The 14,279-nt window shown below is 52.8% G+C and overlaps 3 protein-coding genes across 16 annotated transcripts; 1 reads left to right on the top strand and 2 right to left on the bottom strand.

The window, feature by feature from the left end:
- Positions 1 to 2,624: 2,624 nt before the first annotated feature.
- On the bottom strand, positions 2,625 to 5,255 carry LY6G5B (lymphocyte antigen 6 family member G5B). The gene is given in 3 exon segments (NM_001445413.1): positions 2,625 to 3,654; positions 3,945 to 4,073; positions 4,180 to 5,255. Coding segments are annotated over 3 exon segments (591 nt in total). The 5' UTR covers positions 4,241 to 5,255; the 3' UTR covers positions 2,625 to 3,253.
- CSNK2B (casein kinase 2 beta) lies at positions 5,163 to 9,980 on the bottom strand. Its single transcript, NM_001145377.3, has 7 exons — positions 9,845 to 9,980; positions 9,161 to 9,243; positions 7,820 to 7,922; positions 6,903 to 7,018; positions 6,378 to 6,453; positions 6,040 to 6,229; positions 5,163 to 5,395 (listed from the first exon to the last, which is right to left on the bottom strand). The coding sequence occupies exons 2-7, from the start codon at positions 9,230 to 9,232 to the stop codon at positions 5,305 to 5,307; spliced, it is 648 nt and encodes a 215-aa protein (NP_001138849.1). The 5' UTR covers positions 9,233 to 9,243; positions 9,845 to 9,980; the 3' UTR covers positions 5,163 to 5,304.
- Positions 9,981 to 10,294: 314 nt separating this feature from the next.
- On the top strand, positions 10,295 to 13,948 carry GPANK1 (G-patch domain and ankyrin repeats 1). Of its 14 annotated transcripts, none has more exons than XM_084966360.1 (6): positions 10,295 to 10,489; positions 10,639 to 10,701; positions 11,082 to 11,230; positions 11,539 to 11,643; positions 11,724 to 12,417; positions 13,312 to 13,927. In XM_084966360.1, exons 5-6 carry the CDS (start codon positions 11,813 to 11,815, stop codon positions 13,754 to 13,756), a joined length of 1,050 nt encoding a protein of 349 aa, XP_084822486.1. In that variant the 5' UTR covers positions 10,295 to 10,489; positions 10,639 to 10,701; positions 11,082 to 11,230; positions 11,539 to 11,643; positions 11,724 to 11,812; the 3' UTR covers positions 13,757 to 13,927. The 14 variants fall into 14 exon arrangements, with proteins under 14 accessions (XP_084822486.1, XP_084822487.1, XP_084822485.1 ...); XM_084966361.1 differs by having other exon boundaries at positions 11,721 to 12,417; XM_084966359.1 differs by lacking the exon at positions 10,639 to 10,701.
- The last annotated feature ends 331 nt before the right edge of the window (positions 13,949 to 14,279 follow it).

Raw genomic sequence — 14,279 nt, 5'->3', positions numbered from 1 at the left:
GTCAGACCCAGCTGGTGGAGAGCAGCAGGGAGGTCCATGGGGTGTGGGGCTGGGAGCGGAGCTGTGAAAGAACCAGGTCCGGGAGGAGAGGGTAAGGAAGGAGCTCTGCAGAGAGACCTGAGACCCAGTGGAGCCCTGGCCTCTCAGATCCTGGGCTTCCCTTTTCCAGGACCACAGTCAGTCAATCAGTTTTGAGCCTTGGGTTCCTCAGCCTCTGAAGGTGTCTCCCAGTTAGACTTGCTGGAGCTGTATAAACCCAGGCCTTTGTCTTAACTGAAGTTATAGGTCAGGAAGTGGGCTGGCAAGATGGGGGACATAGCGGTTTGTACCTCTTTGTACCTCCACCTGTTTACTGACCTAAAAATAAACACTGCTAACTCCCCCCAGAGAACAGGCCTACTGAAGGGGCTGCAAAAATCTGTTTACAGTAGAGTGTATGTATATGTAGTGTAGAGTATATGCTGCATGACGTCACTTCTATCAAGTTCACAGACAAAATTCACGTAAGGTGCTGTGACTTAGGACAGCAGCTACTCCTATGGGTGGAGAGGGCAGGTCTAGAAGCATGCATGAAGGTGGTTTTGGGGGCTGATAAAGACCTTTATGCTGACTTGGGGAGTGGTAACACGGGTGTGTAGTTTACAAAAACCCACCTTAAGGGGTGCAAACTTCGGTATGGCCAAAAAGCTTTAAAACCAAACAGGCCAAAATCTGTGTGTCTCTAAGTCATGTCCTTTTTAAAAAAGTTTTATTTAAGTATAGTTAATTTACAAGGCTGTGGGAATTCCCATTGTGGCGCAGTGGAAACAAATCCAACTAATATGCATGAGAATACAGGTTTGACCCCTGATCTCGATCAGTGAGTTAAGGATCTGGCCTTGCGGTGAGCTGTGGTGCAGGTCGCAGATGCGGCTCAGATCCCGAGTTATGGCTGTGGCATAGGCCAGCAGCTGCAGCTCCAATTAGACCCCTAGCCTGGGAACCTCCATATGCTCCGGGCACAGCCCTAAAAAGCAAAAAAAAAAAAAAAAAAAAAAAAAGGCTGGGATCATTTGTTATAAGGCGTGTCTACTTTTAAGCCCTAACTTGTGTGCATGCACACGTTTACATGCAGTCTCTCAATCCTGAGACACTATAACCCTACGTGGCAGATGACCAAAGTGAGGCAGAGACCATCTTACCCAAGTGGCAGAGGAGCTTGGACTGGGCCTCCCAGCCACAAAGCTGCATGACTTTTCAGGAAAAGGTTGCAGAGTCCCAGACTGGGCTGCGAGATTTGGAAGGGCAAACACCTGGCTGTACTCCTCTGCAAGTCCTGGTACTTAATATCCGGCCTGGCTCGGAGCAGTGTGTAAACATTAAAACGACAGATGTGACCACTGCAGCCCCACCCATGTGCTCCGTACTCCCCTCCCCCACCCATGGCCATTCTGGGTGCCAGGACCCTGAAAAGAACTGATGCCTCAGCTCCAGGTGACTCTTTATTTATTTATTTTTTGTCTTTTTGCTATTTCTTGGGCCGCTCCCACCGCATATGGAGGTTCCCAGGCTAGGGGTCGAATCGGAGCTGTAGCTGCCGGCCTGCACCAGAGCCACAGCAATGCTAGATCTGAGCCACATCTGCAACCTACGCCACAGCTCATGGCAATGCGGGATCATTAATCCACTAAGCAAGGGCAGGGACTGAACCTGCAACCTCATGGCTCCTAGTCGGATTCGTTAACCACTACGCCACGATGGGAACTCCCAGGTGACTCTTGAGATGCAGACTCAGGCACTCTGGTGTGCTCTCAAGTTCTTGTGGTTGAGTTTTCCCTCCTCTCTTATACGGGAAAACCTGACATTACCAGGGTTTAACATTCTAGGTTTTTTTTTTTTTTTTTGCTTTTTAGGGCTGTGCCAGAAGCATAGGGGTCGAACTGGAGCTACAGCTACCAGCTACCAGCCACAGCCACAGCCACACAGAATCCGAGCTGCTATGACCTACACCACAGCTCATGGCAATGCCAGACCCTTAACCCACTGAGCAAGGCCAGGGATTGAACTCACATCACGTATACTAGTCAGATTTGTTACTGCAGTGCCCCAGCGGGAATGCCCTTTCTCGGATCTGTAGGTAGCTTTAACATTGGGAGGAGTGGAGTTCCCGTCGTGGCGCAGTGGTTAACGAATCCGACTAGGAACCATGAGGTTGCGGGTTCGATCTCTGCCCTTGCTCAGTGGGTTAACGATCTGGCATTGCCGTGAGCTGTGGTGTAGATCGCAGACACGGCTCAGATCCCATGTAGCTATGGCTCTGGTGTAGGCCAGTGGCTACAGCTCTGATTCGACCCCTAGCCTGGGAATCTCTATATGCCAAGGGAAGTGGCCCTAGAAAAAGGCAAAAAGACAAACAAAACAAAAACATTGGGAGGAGTCAGAATCCTCACTCTGACCTCTAGCTGAGCAGAGGGAGGGATGGACACAGGCTGTTTGGAAGAGGCTACGAGGAAGCCACAAAGGCTAAGTGAAGTGGGCAGGGCTCTGCAACCCTGTTTCAACCCCACGCCCAGGTAACTTCCTTTAACCCATCGACACTTGCCCACACCTGAGTCTGACCCCATAAACACTGTGACACAGACTTAGCCCAGTTCATTTATTGTGAAGGGAAACTGAGGGGTGTGGAGCACAGGACAGCCCCTCTCCTCTCCCTGGGAACCTATGGAAGTGGGTGTCAGGCCTCAGGGACATGAACTGGGGCTGAGGAAGCCAGAGATGGAGATGAGAGGAGGCAGCAGGAGACCAGGTGGGCACGAGGGAGGTGGAGACAGGCAGGTAGGAACACCAAAGTGCCCCATCGGGAATTTGCAGAGTCCACCTCTCACCCTCCTTGGTGCAAGTTCAGTCCGGCACAAGGTTTTGGAGACAGGTGGAGGAAAGGAAGTGGCCAGACTGAGAGCGGATCAGAAGATGGGGGGGGATAATGGAACACTCAGATGGCGGGAAAGGGGTGAGGAAGCCACTGCATGTTTCCAGAGTCCACCTAGGAAGAATTCACATGTGAGATTATTTTCTAGGTGGACAAAGGGCACTAGGTGCAGTGCCAACCGCTTTCTGGGGAGGAAAACTAAACCAAAACCATACAGACCACGGAGGTACAAAAAGGAGGCCTGAGGACTCAGAGCAGAGCGGGGGAGTTCTGAGAGGGCAGTGCAGAATGCTGGGGTCTTAGGGGAGTCGCTGGACCAGAGTGGGATCCGGGAAGGATGAGATGTTAGGGCCCAACCTGGGGAAGAACCAGAAGTCCTGAACGATTGAGGAACAAGTATATGCGACGCAGCTCAGCAATGGGCAAGCTCAGGTTCAGGGGCAGGGCAGCCTGGGGGGCTGGGCCTTCGGGTGCCTTCCCAGCATGGAAGCTGGGGAGGGGCAGTGAGAGGTTCAGGGCTTGGTAGAACCACTGGATCTGGGACGCAGAGAGGGGCAGGGCCAGGGACTCATCAGAGAACCCAGGGAGGGCGCTCTGGAGCTGCGGGCTGGCCCAGGCGTTGCAGTAATCGTACTGGCAGCATTCAGCCTGGTACCAGTACTCTGGGACGTAGGTGCTGCGTTTTTCTTGGCAGCGGAAAGAATTGTACTGTCCACAGCCTCGGATGAAGAAGCGAACCCTGACATCTGGAGGAAAGGGGACGGCTAATAATCCTGCTGTGTCCCATAGTCCCCAAAGCTGGCACCCCTTTCGCAGACTCTCCTCATCCCTCAGCCAGATCCAATTCCCATCCCAGACTCCTTCAGCAAGGGCCAGGAAAGTCAGCTTGGCTGGCTCCTCAGAACCTCGGATCCCTCCCCTGCCAGGCCCCTCCATCTTCCTAGAGCCCAGGCCCCAAGCAGCCCTCATCTACGAGAGAAGACCAAGCGACAGACTGTCCGGCTGGTAGGCAACCCCATCCTGGGACCTAACTCACCATAATAGATGGTGATCACCATGCAGGGGGACGAGCTGCTGACAGTGCACTTCTCCGAGCCTGAGATGCATCCTACCAAAGGGTCTTCTAAGAGGCAGAGATGGCAGGTCCGGACTTCAGGAACAGGAGCTGGGGAAGCAGAAGACAGAAGCGATGGGGATGTCGGCCCACTCCAAGCTCCCTGGCCTCCATCCAGAGCCACAGCCCTCCCTCCCTGCCCCTGGGCCCCACTTACCCTTTCCCTCTGCAAAGCCCACCACAAACAGCATACCTACGAGCACGTGAGCCTTCACCATGGAATTCGGGGGAGAGGGGTGATCCCTGAGGGGCACCCTGAAACTCCACCTTCCTGGGACCATGCTCCTTAGCCTGAGCTGCAGGTGGTTTTGACAGGCAGAGTCTGGGCAGGAGCTGCTGTAGGTAGAGCTATATTCCTGTCTGAGGAAGGAAGCTATTAACTAGTCAGGAGGGACGACATGTCCTCACCCACCAGGTCTGGTTCCTGTATGTGGGAGCAGTAGCCTAGACAGGGGCAATACTTAGGCCCCAATCCAGCAGCCTACCTTTGTCCCGCACACCCCTCAAAGGCCCATGGATTAGTTGCCGCCTCTGGCACTACTTGCTACCCTCCCCTATTATGCTGGGAGAAGCCAGCCAGGAAACCAGTGACCACATCCTTCTGAGATGAGCACTGTCTCAGCTTCCCCAGCAGAGGGCAGACAGACACCAAAAGGAACTCCTGGACCTTGTCCCTCTCCCCACCCCTTACAGTTCTGTTTATCTGGGAACAGCTTTCCCTGTAAGACCTGACCTCAGAAGTGTTGCTGATTACATCCACTGGAGTATAAACACCACCATGCATGGTCCCAAAAGAACAGTTTTCTAGTCTGTGAAACTTGATTTTTCTGTCTTTTCCTTGTGACCTTGACACATCCCCACACCCAGCCCTAGGAACTCTGCTCTACCACTAAAAACACCACCCAGGATGTTCCTTTATGGCAGAGTGTGTTAAGGATCTGGCATTGCTGTGGCGTGGGTTCGATCCCTGGCCCGGGAACTTCCACGCCACAGGTGCGGTCAAAAATCCCCCAAATCCACTGGGCACAAATCTGAGTTGGTTTTCATCTTGAGGAGGAGGGGCTGGGCCAGGAGGGCTCCTAGGGTCCAACACACCATTACCCTCCCTTCCCCAACCCCAAGCACCAGCAAACCAGCCTATGGCCTTTTCTTACACTTTATTTCATGTTCCCACCACAATAACGACTCCTTTAATTTAAACTAAAAACCATAGAGGGTTCCTGAAAGGGTGGCAGCGAAAGAACGAAAGTGTCAAAGACTGAGGGACGGGTGGGATGGGGAATCAGCGAATTGTCTTGACCGGGCTCTTGAAGTTGCTGGCGGCTTGGAGCTGCAGCTGGTAGGCCATTGGATGGATCTTGAAACCGTAGAGCCTGGGTTGGGGCAGAGGTCAAAGGGGCAGCAGGGTGAGCCCCATCCTGGTCCTGCCTGAATTCCCACCTCCCCACCCCAGCTCCCCCATGGGCCTGCTCAGTGCTTAAGGGCAATGCTTCCCAAACTTCTTCCCTCAAGACCATTTGGAAATACATTTAAAATATCCACTAAAACTCATATTCTAGGATACACCCATGTGTGGACGTGCTTGCACCTCAGTAATTGTTTCAATGTAAAACTCAACTTTCCTTCCTTATACCAGAATAAAAGTGATACTCTAGCAAGATAAACCACACTTGAACTGCGGCTCTGAGGATTTCTTGGCAGAAGGTTGAGCACCCAAGATGGTGACAAGGACAGCTCTCATTTAAACGCTACTTCAAGAGACAAATGTTATTCTAAACAGTTCACATGTTTAAAAATATGCTATTAGGCAAATACTGCCACCGCCCCCATTTCATGGATAAGAGAACTGAGGCACAGACAATTAACTTTCCCAAGGTCACTCATCAGGGAACAGCCCTGGGTTGGGAGAAGTAGGTCTCAAGAAAGGACCATGCCCTGTCCTTGTCCTCTCTTCTTAATGGGGGTGTGGGGGGGAGGCTTTCCTTTGACCCTTGGTGACTGTGTCCCCGTTCCCCACCTGGGCACAAACTGGTTGGCAGGCCGTTTGGGCCGGTACTCGGGGTGCACCATGAAGAGCATGTGAGGGAAACCGGTGCCGAAGTAGGCGCCATCCGTGTGGTGGTGCCTCGATGACTTGGGCGTGTACACGTCCATGCACTTGGGGCAGTAGAGCTTCACCATGGCCTCGCCTGGGATGTCCGAAAGGCCTGGGAGACAGCTAGACTCAGCGGGCCGCCTAACCCCAAGCCTGCCCAACCTCCCTCCTGGACCCAGACCCCAACTTGCTGAGCCTCAACTCCTTCCCAGAGGACCTGCATTTTACACAGCCCTCCTCTCCCTTTCCCAAACACTCACCGATGGGAAGCATTGGCTGGTTCTCACAGTACACACGGGGACAGTAGCCAAAGTCTCCCTGCTGGTACTTTTCCAACTGAAGCAAATAAAACGGGAAGGGGTTGGTGGGGAGGCATGAAGAGAAGAGGCAACCCCCTTTGGGCCCAACCCACGTCACTCTGTCCCCAACTCCTCCTGCCTCACCCTGTCCAGAGGCTCTTCTCTGGCTTACGTGGCCCGCAGATTCCTCTGCTTCCCTTCCCCTCGTTGGGCAAGCTGCGGACCACCAGTCATTCACTGCTTGTTTCCTGGTGAAGAGGCAGTCTACAACTGCCTGCTCAAGGTCACATCGCCTTCCCTCCCTGAAGACACCACTTTGGCACAACCCTTGATCGGGTCTTAATCCCTAGGCCCAGGTTCTGGGGGTTCTTTCCCTCTTTCCAGCTAGATTCCTTGCCAAGGTTGGAACAAGCGACTTCTTGCTGCAGGAAACTCTGTTTCCCTTGCTGCCTCTGAAGGAGTAAAGTGGGAGTCGAGAGGCCTCACCATCTGGGCGATGCCACGGTTGGTGAGGATATAGCGGGCGTGGATCAATCCATAGAGCATTTCGGCTGCCTGCTCAATCAGGTCACTCTGGTTGGGGTTGTCTTCCAGCTCCTCATCTGAAACATGGTCCCAGCCAAATGCAACCACTTGTCTTACAGCTCTTTTAGGTGCCCTGCCCACCCCACCCCCAGGGGCTGCTGGCTACTCAGTTAGTCCAGCACCCTATGGTGAGCCTCACCCCAGCCACCGCCTGGGCATCTGACCCAGAAACCTGGGCCTCTGATCCTCCCACCAACCCAAGGCAGCTCTGCCTTCTCTCCATCCCTCTCAGCCTCTGCTCCCTTCTCTCCCTCACAGCTCCTTCCTAAACACATAAATGCAAAGATGTCAACAGAGAAGACAGAACCCGAGCTTGGAAGAGGCAAGGCAAGGGAGAGGCAGAAAATAAGACGTGTGGGGAAACTGGCATTATGGAATAATGCTGAGTTACAGGATCAGAGTATGGGAACAAGACACCCCTGGCAAGAGTTAGGTAGGTTACCAAGATGAAGTTGAATCTGACTCTGGCTTAACAGAGCCAGAAAACCAAAAAGAAATTCAAATAGCAGTTGAAAAGAAAAAGACCAGATTTCCCGTTGTGGCTCAGTGGAAACGAATCTGACTAGCATCCATGAGGACTCAGGTTCAATCCCTGGCCTCACTCAATGGGTTAAGGACCTGGTGCTGCCATGAGCTGTGATATAGGTTGCAGACACGCTCGGATCCGACATGGCTGTGGTGTAGGCCAGCAGCTACAGCTCCAATTCTCAACCCCTAGACCTGGGAAACTCCATGTGCCATAGGTGCAGCCCTAAAAAGCAAACAAACAAAAACCAAAAAACCCACATATACACAAAACAATTCTGAGAGTATCTCACCAGGTTCCAGGTCCAAGATCATGTCTAGGGCTTGTCGATAATGAGGCACCTGCTCGTTGAGTCCAGTGAGATTGAATTTGTCCTGGATGTAGTCTTCATCCACCTGTCAGGACGTGAAGTCAAGAGTAAAGCAGAATCCCCAGCTTTGACCTAGGCAAGTTGCTCTAACTGGTGCTTTAGCCTCGACACGACTGCTTCTGCCCCCAGCTCTGCAGAAATACATAAGTCACTTTTCTCAGTTCACATATACTGCCTGCTCCTAACAGCTTGGCTTTTCTTTTCTAAGGATAAGCAAGTATAGCAGTCCTCTCCTTAGAAAGACATTTATTTCAAGATCCCTGTCCTAGGGAGTTCCCATCGTGGCTCAGTGGTTAGCAAATCCAACTAAGAACCATGAGGTTGCGGGTTCAATCCCTGGTCTCACTCAGTGGGTTAAGGATCCGGTGTTGCCGTGAGCTGTGGTGTAGGTCACAGACGCCGCTCGGATCTCCCGTTACTGTGGCTGTGGTGCAGGTCGGTGGCTATGGCTCTGATTGGACCCCTAGCCTGGGAACCTCCATATGCCGCGGGTGTGGCCCTAGAAAAGACAAAAAAAAAAAAAAAAAAAAAAAAAAGATCCTTGTTCTAGAATTGCCTGGTTAAGGATCTGGCACTGTTATAGTTGTGGCACTGGTTCAATATCTTTGGCCCAGGAACTCCTGTATGCTGTGGGACGCCTCCAGCCCTCCCCCTGCAAAAAGAGTTCCTGTCGTGGCTGAGCGGTAATGAACCTGACTAGTATCCTTGGATCCCCAGGTTGCTGTGGCTGGGGCATAGGCCAGCAGCTGCAGCTTTGATTCAACCCCCGCCTCCAAAAAAAAAAAAAAAAAAAAAAAAATCCTGTCCCCATTCCTGCTTCCCATCTCTAAGAGTCAGTTTTGGCCTCTCCTTAGGGGCAGCTGGCTTGCTGAGGAAGGTGGAGGCTGAACAGCTTGGGTTCTGAAGGCGCTCACAATCCCTTATGTTAACACACAGCTCTGCACGTTACAAAACATTTTAACGTGAGGTGTCTTAATTCTCCTAATAGCTACCAGAAACAGGTGCTACCGGTAGCACTGTGGTAATAAAAACATGGGTTGATGAGTCCAACATTACATTGCTGGAGGGTGGCAGGGTCAACCTGAGGCCCAGTCTTGCCTTCAGTATGAGTTAGTGAGAGAATTACTAAGGAGACTCTTTCTTAACGTGAAAGGGTTTTTACGGAAGACTGTAAAACAAGTATCTAGAAACTGAATATATACTATGCGAGAGAATGCCTGGCCAGATTATATGTGGAAAGGGACAAGGAGGTTAAGAACTCACTTCACAGAAGAATTCATTGCCACGGAGCCCACAGAACCAGGAAATCCAGGACACCTCCTCTGAGCTGCTCATCTTCACTTCAGCTAGAAAAAGAAGAGTGTCAGCCTAAGCTCTCCTCCCTGCCTCTGATATCCTCCCTCTTCCCACACTTTGCCCTCCAACCACAGAAGAATTTAGGGCCACCCTTTCTTAAAGGATCCTAGACTGGAGCAGTTCTCTCCAGCTCCTCCTATTCACACCTCAACCCCTTTTTTCAGAGACAGGAAATTCTCTGGGGTCCCAACACTTGTGTGTAACCGGCAGGTCTTGACCCATTAGTCCTATCCACATCCCTAACGCTCCCCAAGGCCAGGCCCCTCTCTCCTCTATGTCAACTCCAGCAGGGCCTGCGGCTCAGATTCCCTACCCCCGCAAGTCTCCGTTTGTCCCCGGCCCCATTCCCAAGGTTTCCGAAGTTTCTTTCCAGGCAAGAGCTAAGCTCCTCTTTTTCTCAAAGTCTGGGGATGGCAGTTAGGTCCCTTTCACGGGAGTCTCCTTATCCCGCCTCCATCCTTCAGACCACCCCCTCCTTCCTTCGGTCCCGGACCTGGTCACTTCCTTCCCCACCCCCACATCAAGGCACGGAGACCCCTTGTGCCGCGCCCAGGAACAGGGGACGCGGCGCGGCAACGACCTCAGACTCACCGGCTGGACGGGGACTGGGACCGGGGGGGCGGGGAGGGGAGGGGAGTTTCTGCTTCCAAGGAACCGCGGCGACGGCTACAACGCAGGCCGCGGATCCAACCGCGGCAGGCGAAGTGGGGCGGGGGGAGTGGAAACTGGGGAGGGTGGGGAAGAGGGCAACGCGCAAGCGCTTAAAATCGTGCGCCGCGGTGAACGCCGGGAGATGGAGTCCTCGGAAGCTAGAAACTGGCGCAACTGAGAAAGGGCGAACTACGAATCCCAGGACGACCCGCCCACGACCCTGGTGTCGCGAGGCCCCTGAGGGAAACGCTCCGGGGCGGGGCGTAGGGAGCCGCCACCGGAAGCGGAAACGCAGTACCGTGTTCTGGGCCAGGGAGCCTGGGAAATATAGTCGAGTGATCTTATCACCGTGGGGCTGAGAGGGGGCGGGGAAAGGAACAAGACAGGCTGGATCATTTACTGCCGCTCCCTCTCACACAACGAGCCTCAGGCGTGCGGCCCTGCTACCCAGACCATTGACCTCATCACCGACCAGCTAGCCTGGCCCTTATCGCTTGTGGAGCCCCCCTGTCCGAGTCAGCCTGCCAAGGAGACCCTCAACGGGGCCCATATTTCACTCAAGGGTTTGATCTCCTGAGGTGGGAGGTGAGGCCGGGTTCCGCGCTGAGGGACCTGGGTAGGGTGTGCTGGCTGAGCTGAGAGGTGTGAGAATCGGGAAGGTCCCGTGCGCTAACCTGAGGTGGCGCCAGCCATTCTGTTGCTCGTCCCCTTGCACTTCTCCATTTCCTTTTAAGGCTTGAACAGGGCCTTCTGCTGCGGGTGCTAAGTGCGACCTTCCAACCCTGGTCAGATTAATGGTGAGGGGCTGCGTGACTATTTCATTTCACGGCTTCTGGGCATTCTCCGCCTCAGGGCCTTTCTTAACCCAGAGGGTGGTTTCCCAGGTCCAGAAAATGAGCTTGGAGCGGGGGCCACGTTGAGGGAGGCGAAGAGCATTGTGGGGGCGTTAGGTAAAAGCAGGACCCCAACCGACAGATATTTCTCGATCCTCGCGCTACCAGGGCACGTGGCGTTTTGCGCTTGTGTTATTGGAAAGATTCCAGGGCGGGAAATAGCCCGGAGCAGCGCGCCTGCGTGCTCCAGTATTGTTTTTGTTTGTCCCCCGCCCGCTCCCCATTCAGCTGCGCATGCGGCTTTGACTGTGGACGCCTTTGCTTAGAGTAGCGCCATTTTGCAGTACGGAAGCTGCAAAGCAACGAGTGGAACCTCCCCGCGAATCGGCTTCCTGCTTCCGGACAAATGTCAAGTCTGTTTTTGTTTGAGAAGAATACCCCGAAATAGGATCCAGGAAGATTTAAAGAGCCAGGCTGATTGTTTTCCTTAATGGTATGTCCCGCGCAGTTGTAAAGTAGTTTCAGAGAAAGGCTGTTATTATTGATGGTGAGGATGGAGTGGGGGCAGAGCACAGGACTTCTGGGCAACTGTCTTACAGAGTCTACTTTGTTAACCTTTACTAAGGGGCATGGTCTGTTACCATAGGGTTTCCTATTTTTACACAATCCGTGGTCCTCGGGGTTCACTTTCCGCGTAGGAGGGTTTTTGTTTGTTTTTGTCTTTAGGGCTGCACCGGTGGCATATGGAGGCTCCCAGGCTAGAAATGGAATTGGAGCTACAGCTGCTGGCCTACACCACAGCCACAGCAACGCAAGATCCAGCCGTGTCTGCAACCTACACCACAGCTCACAGCAACGCCGGATCCTTAACCCACTGATCTGAGGCCAGGGATCGAATCTAATCAGGTTTGTTAACCACTGAGCCACGAAGGGAACTCCCGGGAGGGGATTTTTGATTCTAAGGATACTTGTTTTTATCCCAGCAGGTGTCTGTAGGTGATTCTGGTCATTGCAGGACCATCTGGGACTTGGCTTCCCCCTGCCTAATCTCATTTTCCCAACTCTCCCCAAAGCCATGTCCGGGTCCTCCCTCATTAACTTTACCCCAGCCACTGACCCCAGTGATCTCTGGAAAGATGGGCAACTGCAGTCACACCCTGAAGAGCTGGAGCCCACCCTGGATGGGGCTGCAGCCCGGGCTTTCTATGAAGCTTTGATTGGGGACGAGGACAGCACCCCTGAGCCCCAGAGATCTCAGCCTGAGCCTGCTAGAAAGAGGAAGAAAAGACGAACGATGAGGGAGACTACAGCAGGAGCATCAGGAGAAGATGGACAAAGGAGATCCCTTGAGGCAGAGGACAAGATGACCCAGCAGATACTGAGGGCAGCCCAGGAGGGGGACCTGGCAAAACTGAAAAAGCTGTTGGATCCCCATGAGGCAGGGGGAGCTGGAGGGAATATCAACGCTCGAGATGCTTTCTGGTGGACCCCACTGATGTGTGCTGCCCGAGCAGGCCAGGGGGCAGCTGTGCGCTATCTCCTGGGCCGTGGGGCGGCCTGGGTGGGGGTCTGCGAGCTGGGTGGCAGGGATGCTGCTCAGCTGGCGGAAGAAGCAGGCTTCCCTGAAGTGGCCCGCATGGTCAGAGAGAGCCCCGGAGAGACAAGGAGTCCAGAGAACCGGTAAGGGGAAGCCTTATCTTTCATTGTGTTCTGCCCTTCCTCACACTTCACACAGGAGGCCACAGAATAGAGCCAAAGGGTTTACTTTCCTGTTCCCTAATGTAGGCTGATCGGGCAGTGTGATTATGAACAGGATACTCCCTTGGATTATTTTTTATATAAAACATTTTTTTCATTAAAAAAAAAATTGGGGTAGTTCCCATTGCGGCTCAGTGGTAACAAACCCAACTAGTATCCATGAGGACGAGGGTTCAGTCCCTGACCTCAGTGGGTTAAAGATCTTGGCATTGTCGTGTGGTGTAGATCTCACATGAGGCTCGGATCTCACATGGCTGTGGTTGTAGCATAGGCCAGCAGCTACAGCTCTGATTTGGCCCCTAGTCTGGGGACTTCCACATGCCGCAGGTGTGGCCCTAAAAAAGACAAAAAAAATTTTAAGTTTTTTAATTGAAGTATAGTTCACGTATATTTGCTATATTCCCACATTGCATGGGCTCCTTGGGTTTAAATCCTGACTGTACTTACGTGGGCAAGCAACCTAACCCATGTGCCTCAGTTTCCTCATCTAAGAAATGGAGCAATAAAAGCACCTTTCTCTTAGGGTTGTTAGGGTCAAATAGGTTAATATATGTAAAGTGCTAGAAAAGCACCTGTCCCATACTAAGCACTATACCAACACTAGCTATGGTCACTATTGTTATTTTTCATCACCCAAGAACTTTGTGAAGCCTTTTTAACATCTGTTGGCTCAACTATTCCCTTTTGGGTCTCTTATCATGAAGTGGGGAGGAAGGCAATTTGTTCCTCAGCAGAAATACAGGAAGGACCTAACCCTGCCACCCTCCTGAGGCCTCAATCCTTGTGTTGCCCTTAACCATTCTTTTTTCTTTGCAGGCCCCGATCCCTCTCCCCCCAGTACTGTGAGACCTGTGATGCCCACTTCCAAGACTCTAACCACCGTACATCCACCGCTCACCTGCTCTCACTGTCCCGGGATCTCCAGCCCCCCAACCTGCCCCTTGGGGTGCCTACCTCCAGCCCAGGCTTTAAGCTTCTCCTAAGGGGGGGTTGGGAGCCTGGAAAGGGACTGGGACCCCAAGGTCAAGGCCGTGCCAACCCCATCCCCACTGTCCTCAAAAGGGACCAGGAAGGATTAGGCTATAGATCAGCAGCCCAACCCCGAGTTACACATTTCTCAGCTTGGGATACACGGGCGGTGGCAGGGAGGGAGAGAGTCCCTAGATTGACCACACTGAACCAGAAGGAGAAGAGAAGGCAGGAGGAGAAGGACAGAGCCTGGGAGCGGGATCTGAGGACATACATGAATCTTGAATTCTGACCTCAGCAAGGTCTGACCCTGGTTTGCGGCTGAAACCTGAACTTGGGCCCCTGAACTGGGTACTTGGGCTTCTACTTCCTGGGGTCTGTCCAGGGTACAAGCCTTCAGGTTTGATAAGTGGGCTCTGCCCTTGGGAAACAGGTTGAGAAATAAATCAAGCTTTTCTCCCTCTTTGGTGTTTTATTCACTTTTCTGGAAGCTTTTGCAGGGAGCCACATGAAATCCTGAGCCGGAAGAGGCAGCTCCTCTGGGTAGCATGTTGGGGTCACCTCCCTGCCAGTCTGGTTCACTTCTAGTCCCAGCACTGCCTGGAGTGCCCCACCTGTTTTTCACTCGCTCAACTAGGAATTACCCATCTCTGCAAGTCTGACCTCCCCCAGAAAGTGTCCCCTGCTCACTCCAGCCAATTCAATCACTGATTTCACAAGTTAGCATACTATCTATATGCTAAGAATAGAAATAGGCATTCTGGAGTTCCCACTGTGGGTTAAAGGTCTAGTGTTGCCGTAGATAGCTGAGGCAT

The sequence above is a fragment of the Sus scrofa genome, chromosome 7, assembly GCF_054392235.1.
Source record: "Sus scrofa isolate SSC_HxYL_T2T_F1_AM1 chromosome 7, Sscrofa_HxYL_maternal_Yorkshire_Landrace_v2.0, whole genome shotgun sequence".
Taxonomy (NCBI): Eukaryota; Metazoa; Chordata; class Mammalia; order Artiodactyla; family Suidae; genus Sus; species Sus scrofa.
This window is presented reverse-complemented; position numbering and strand designations above follow the sequence as displayed.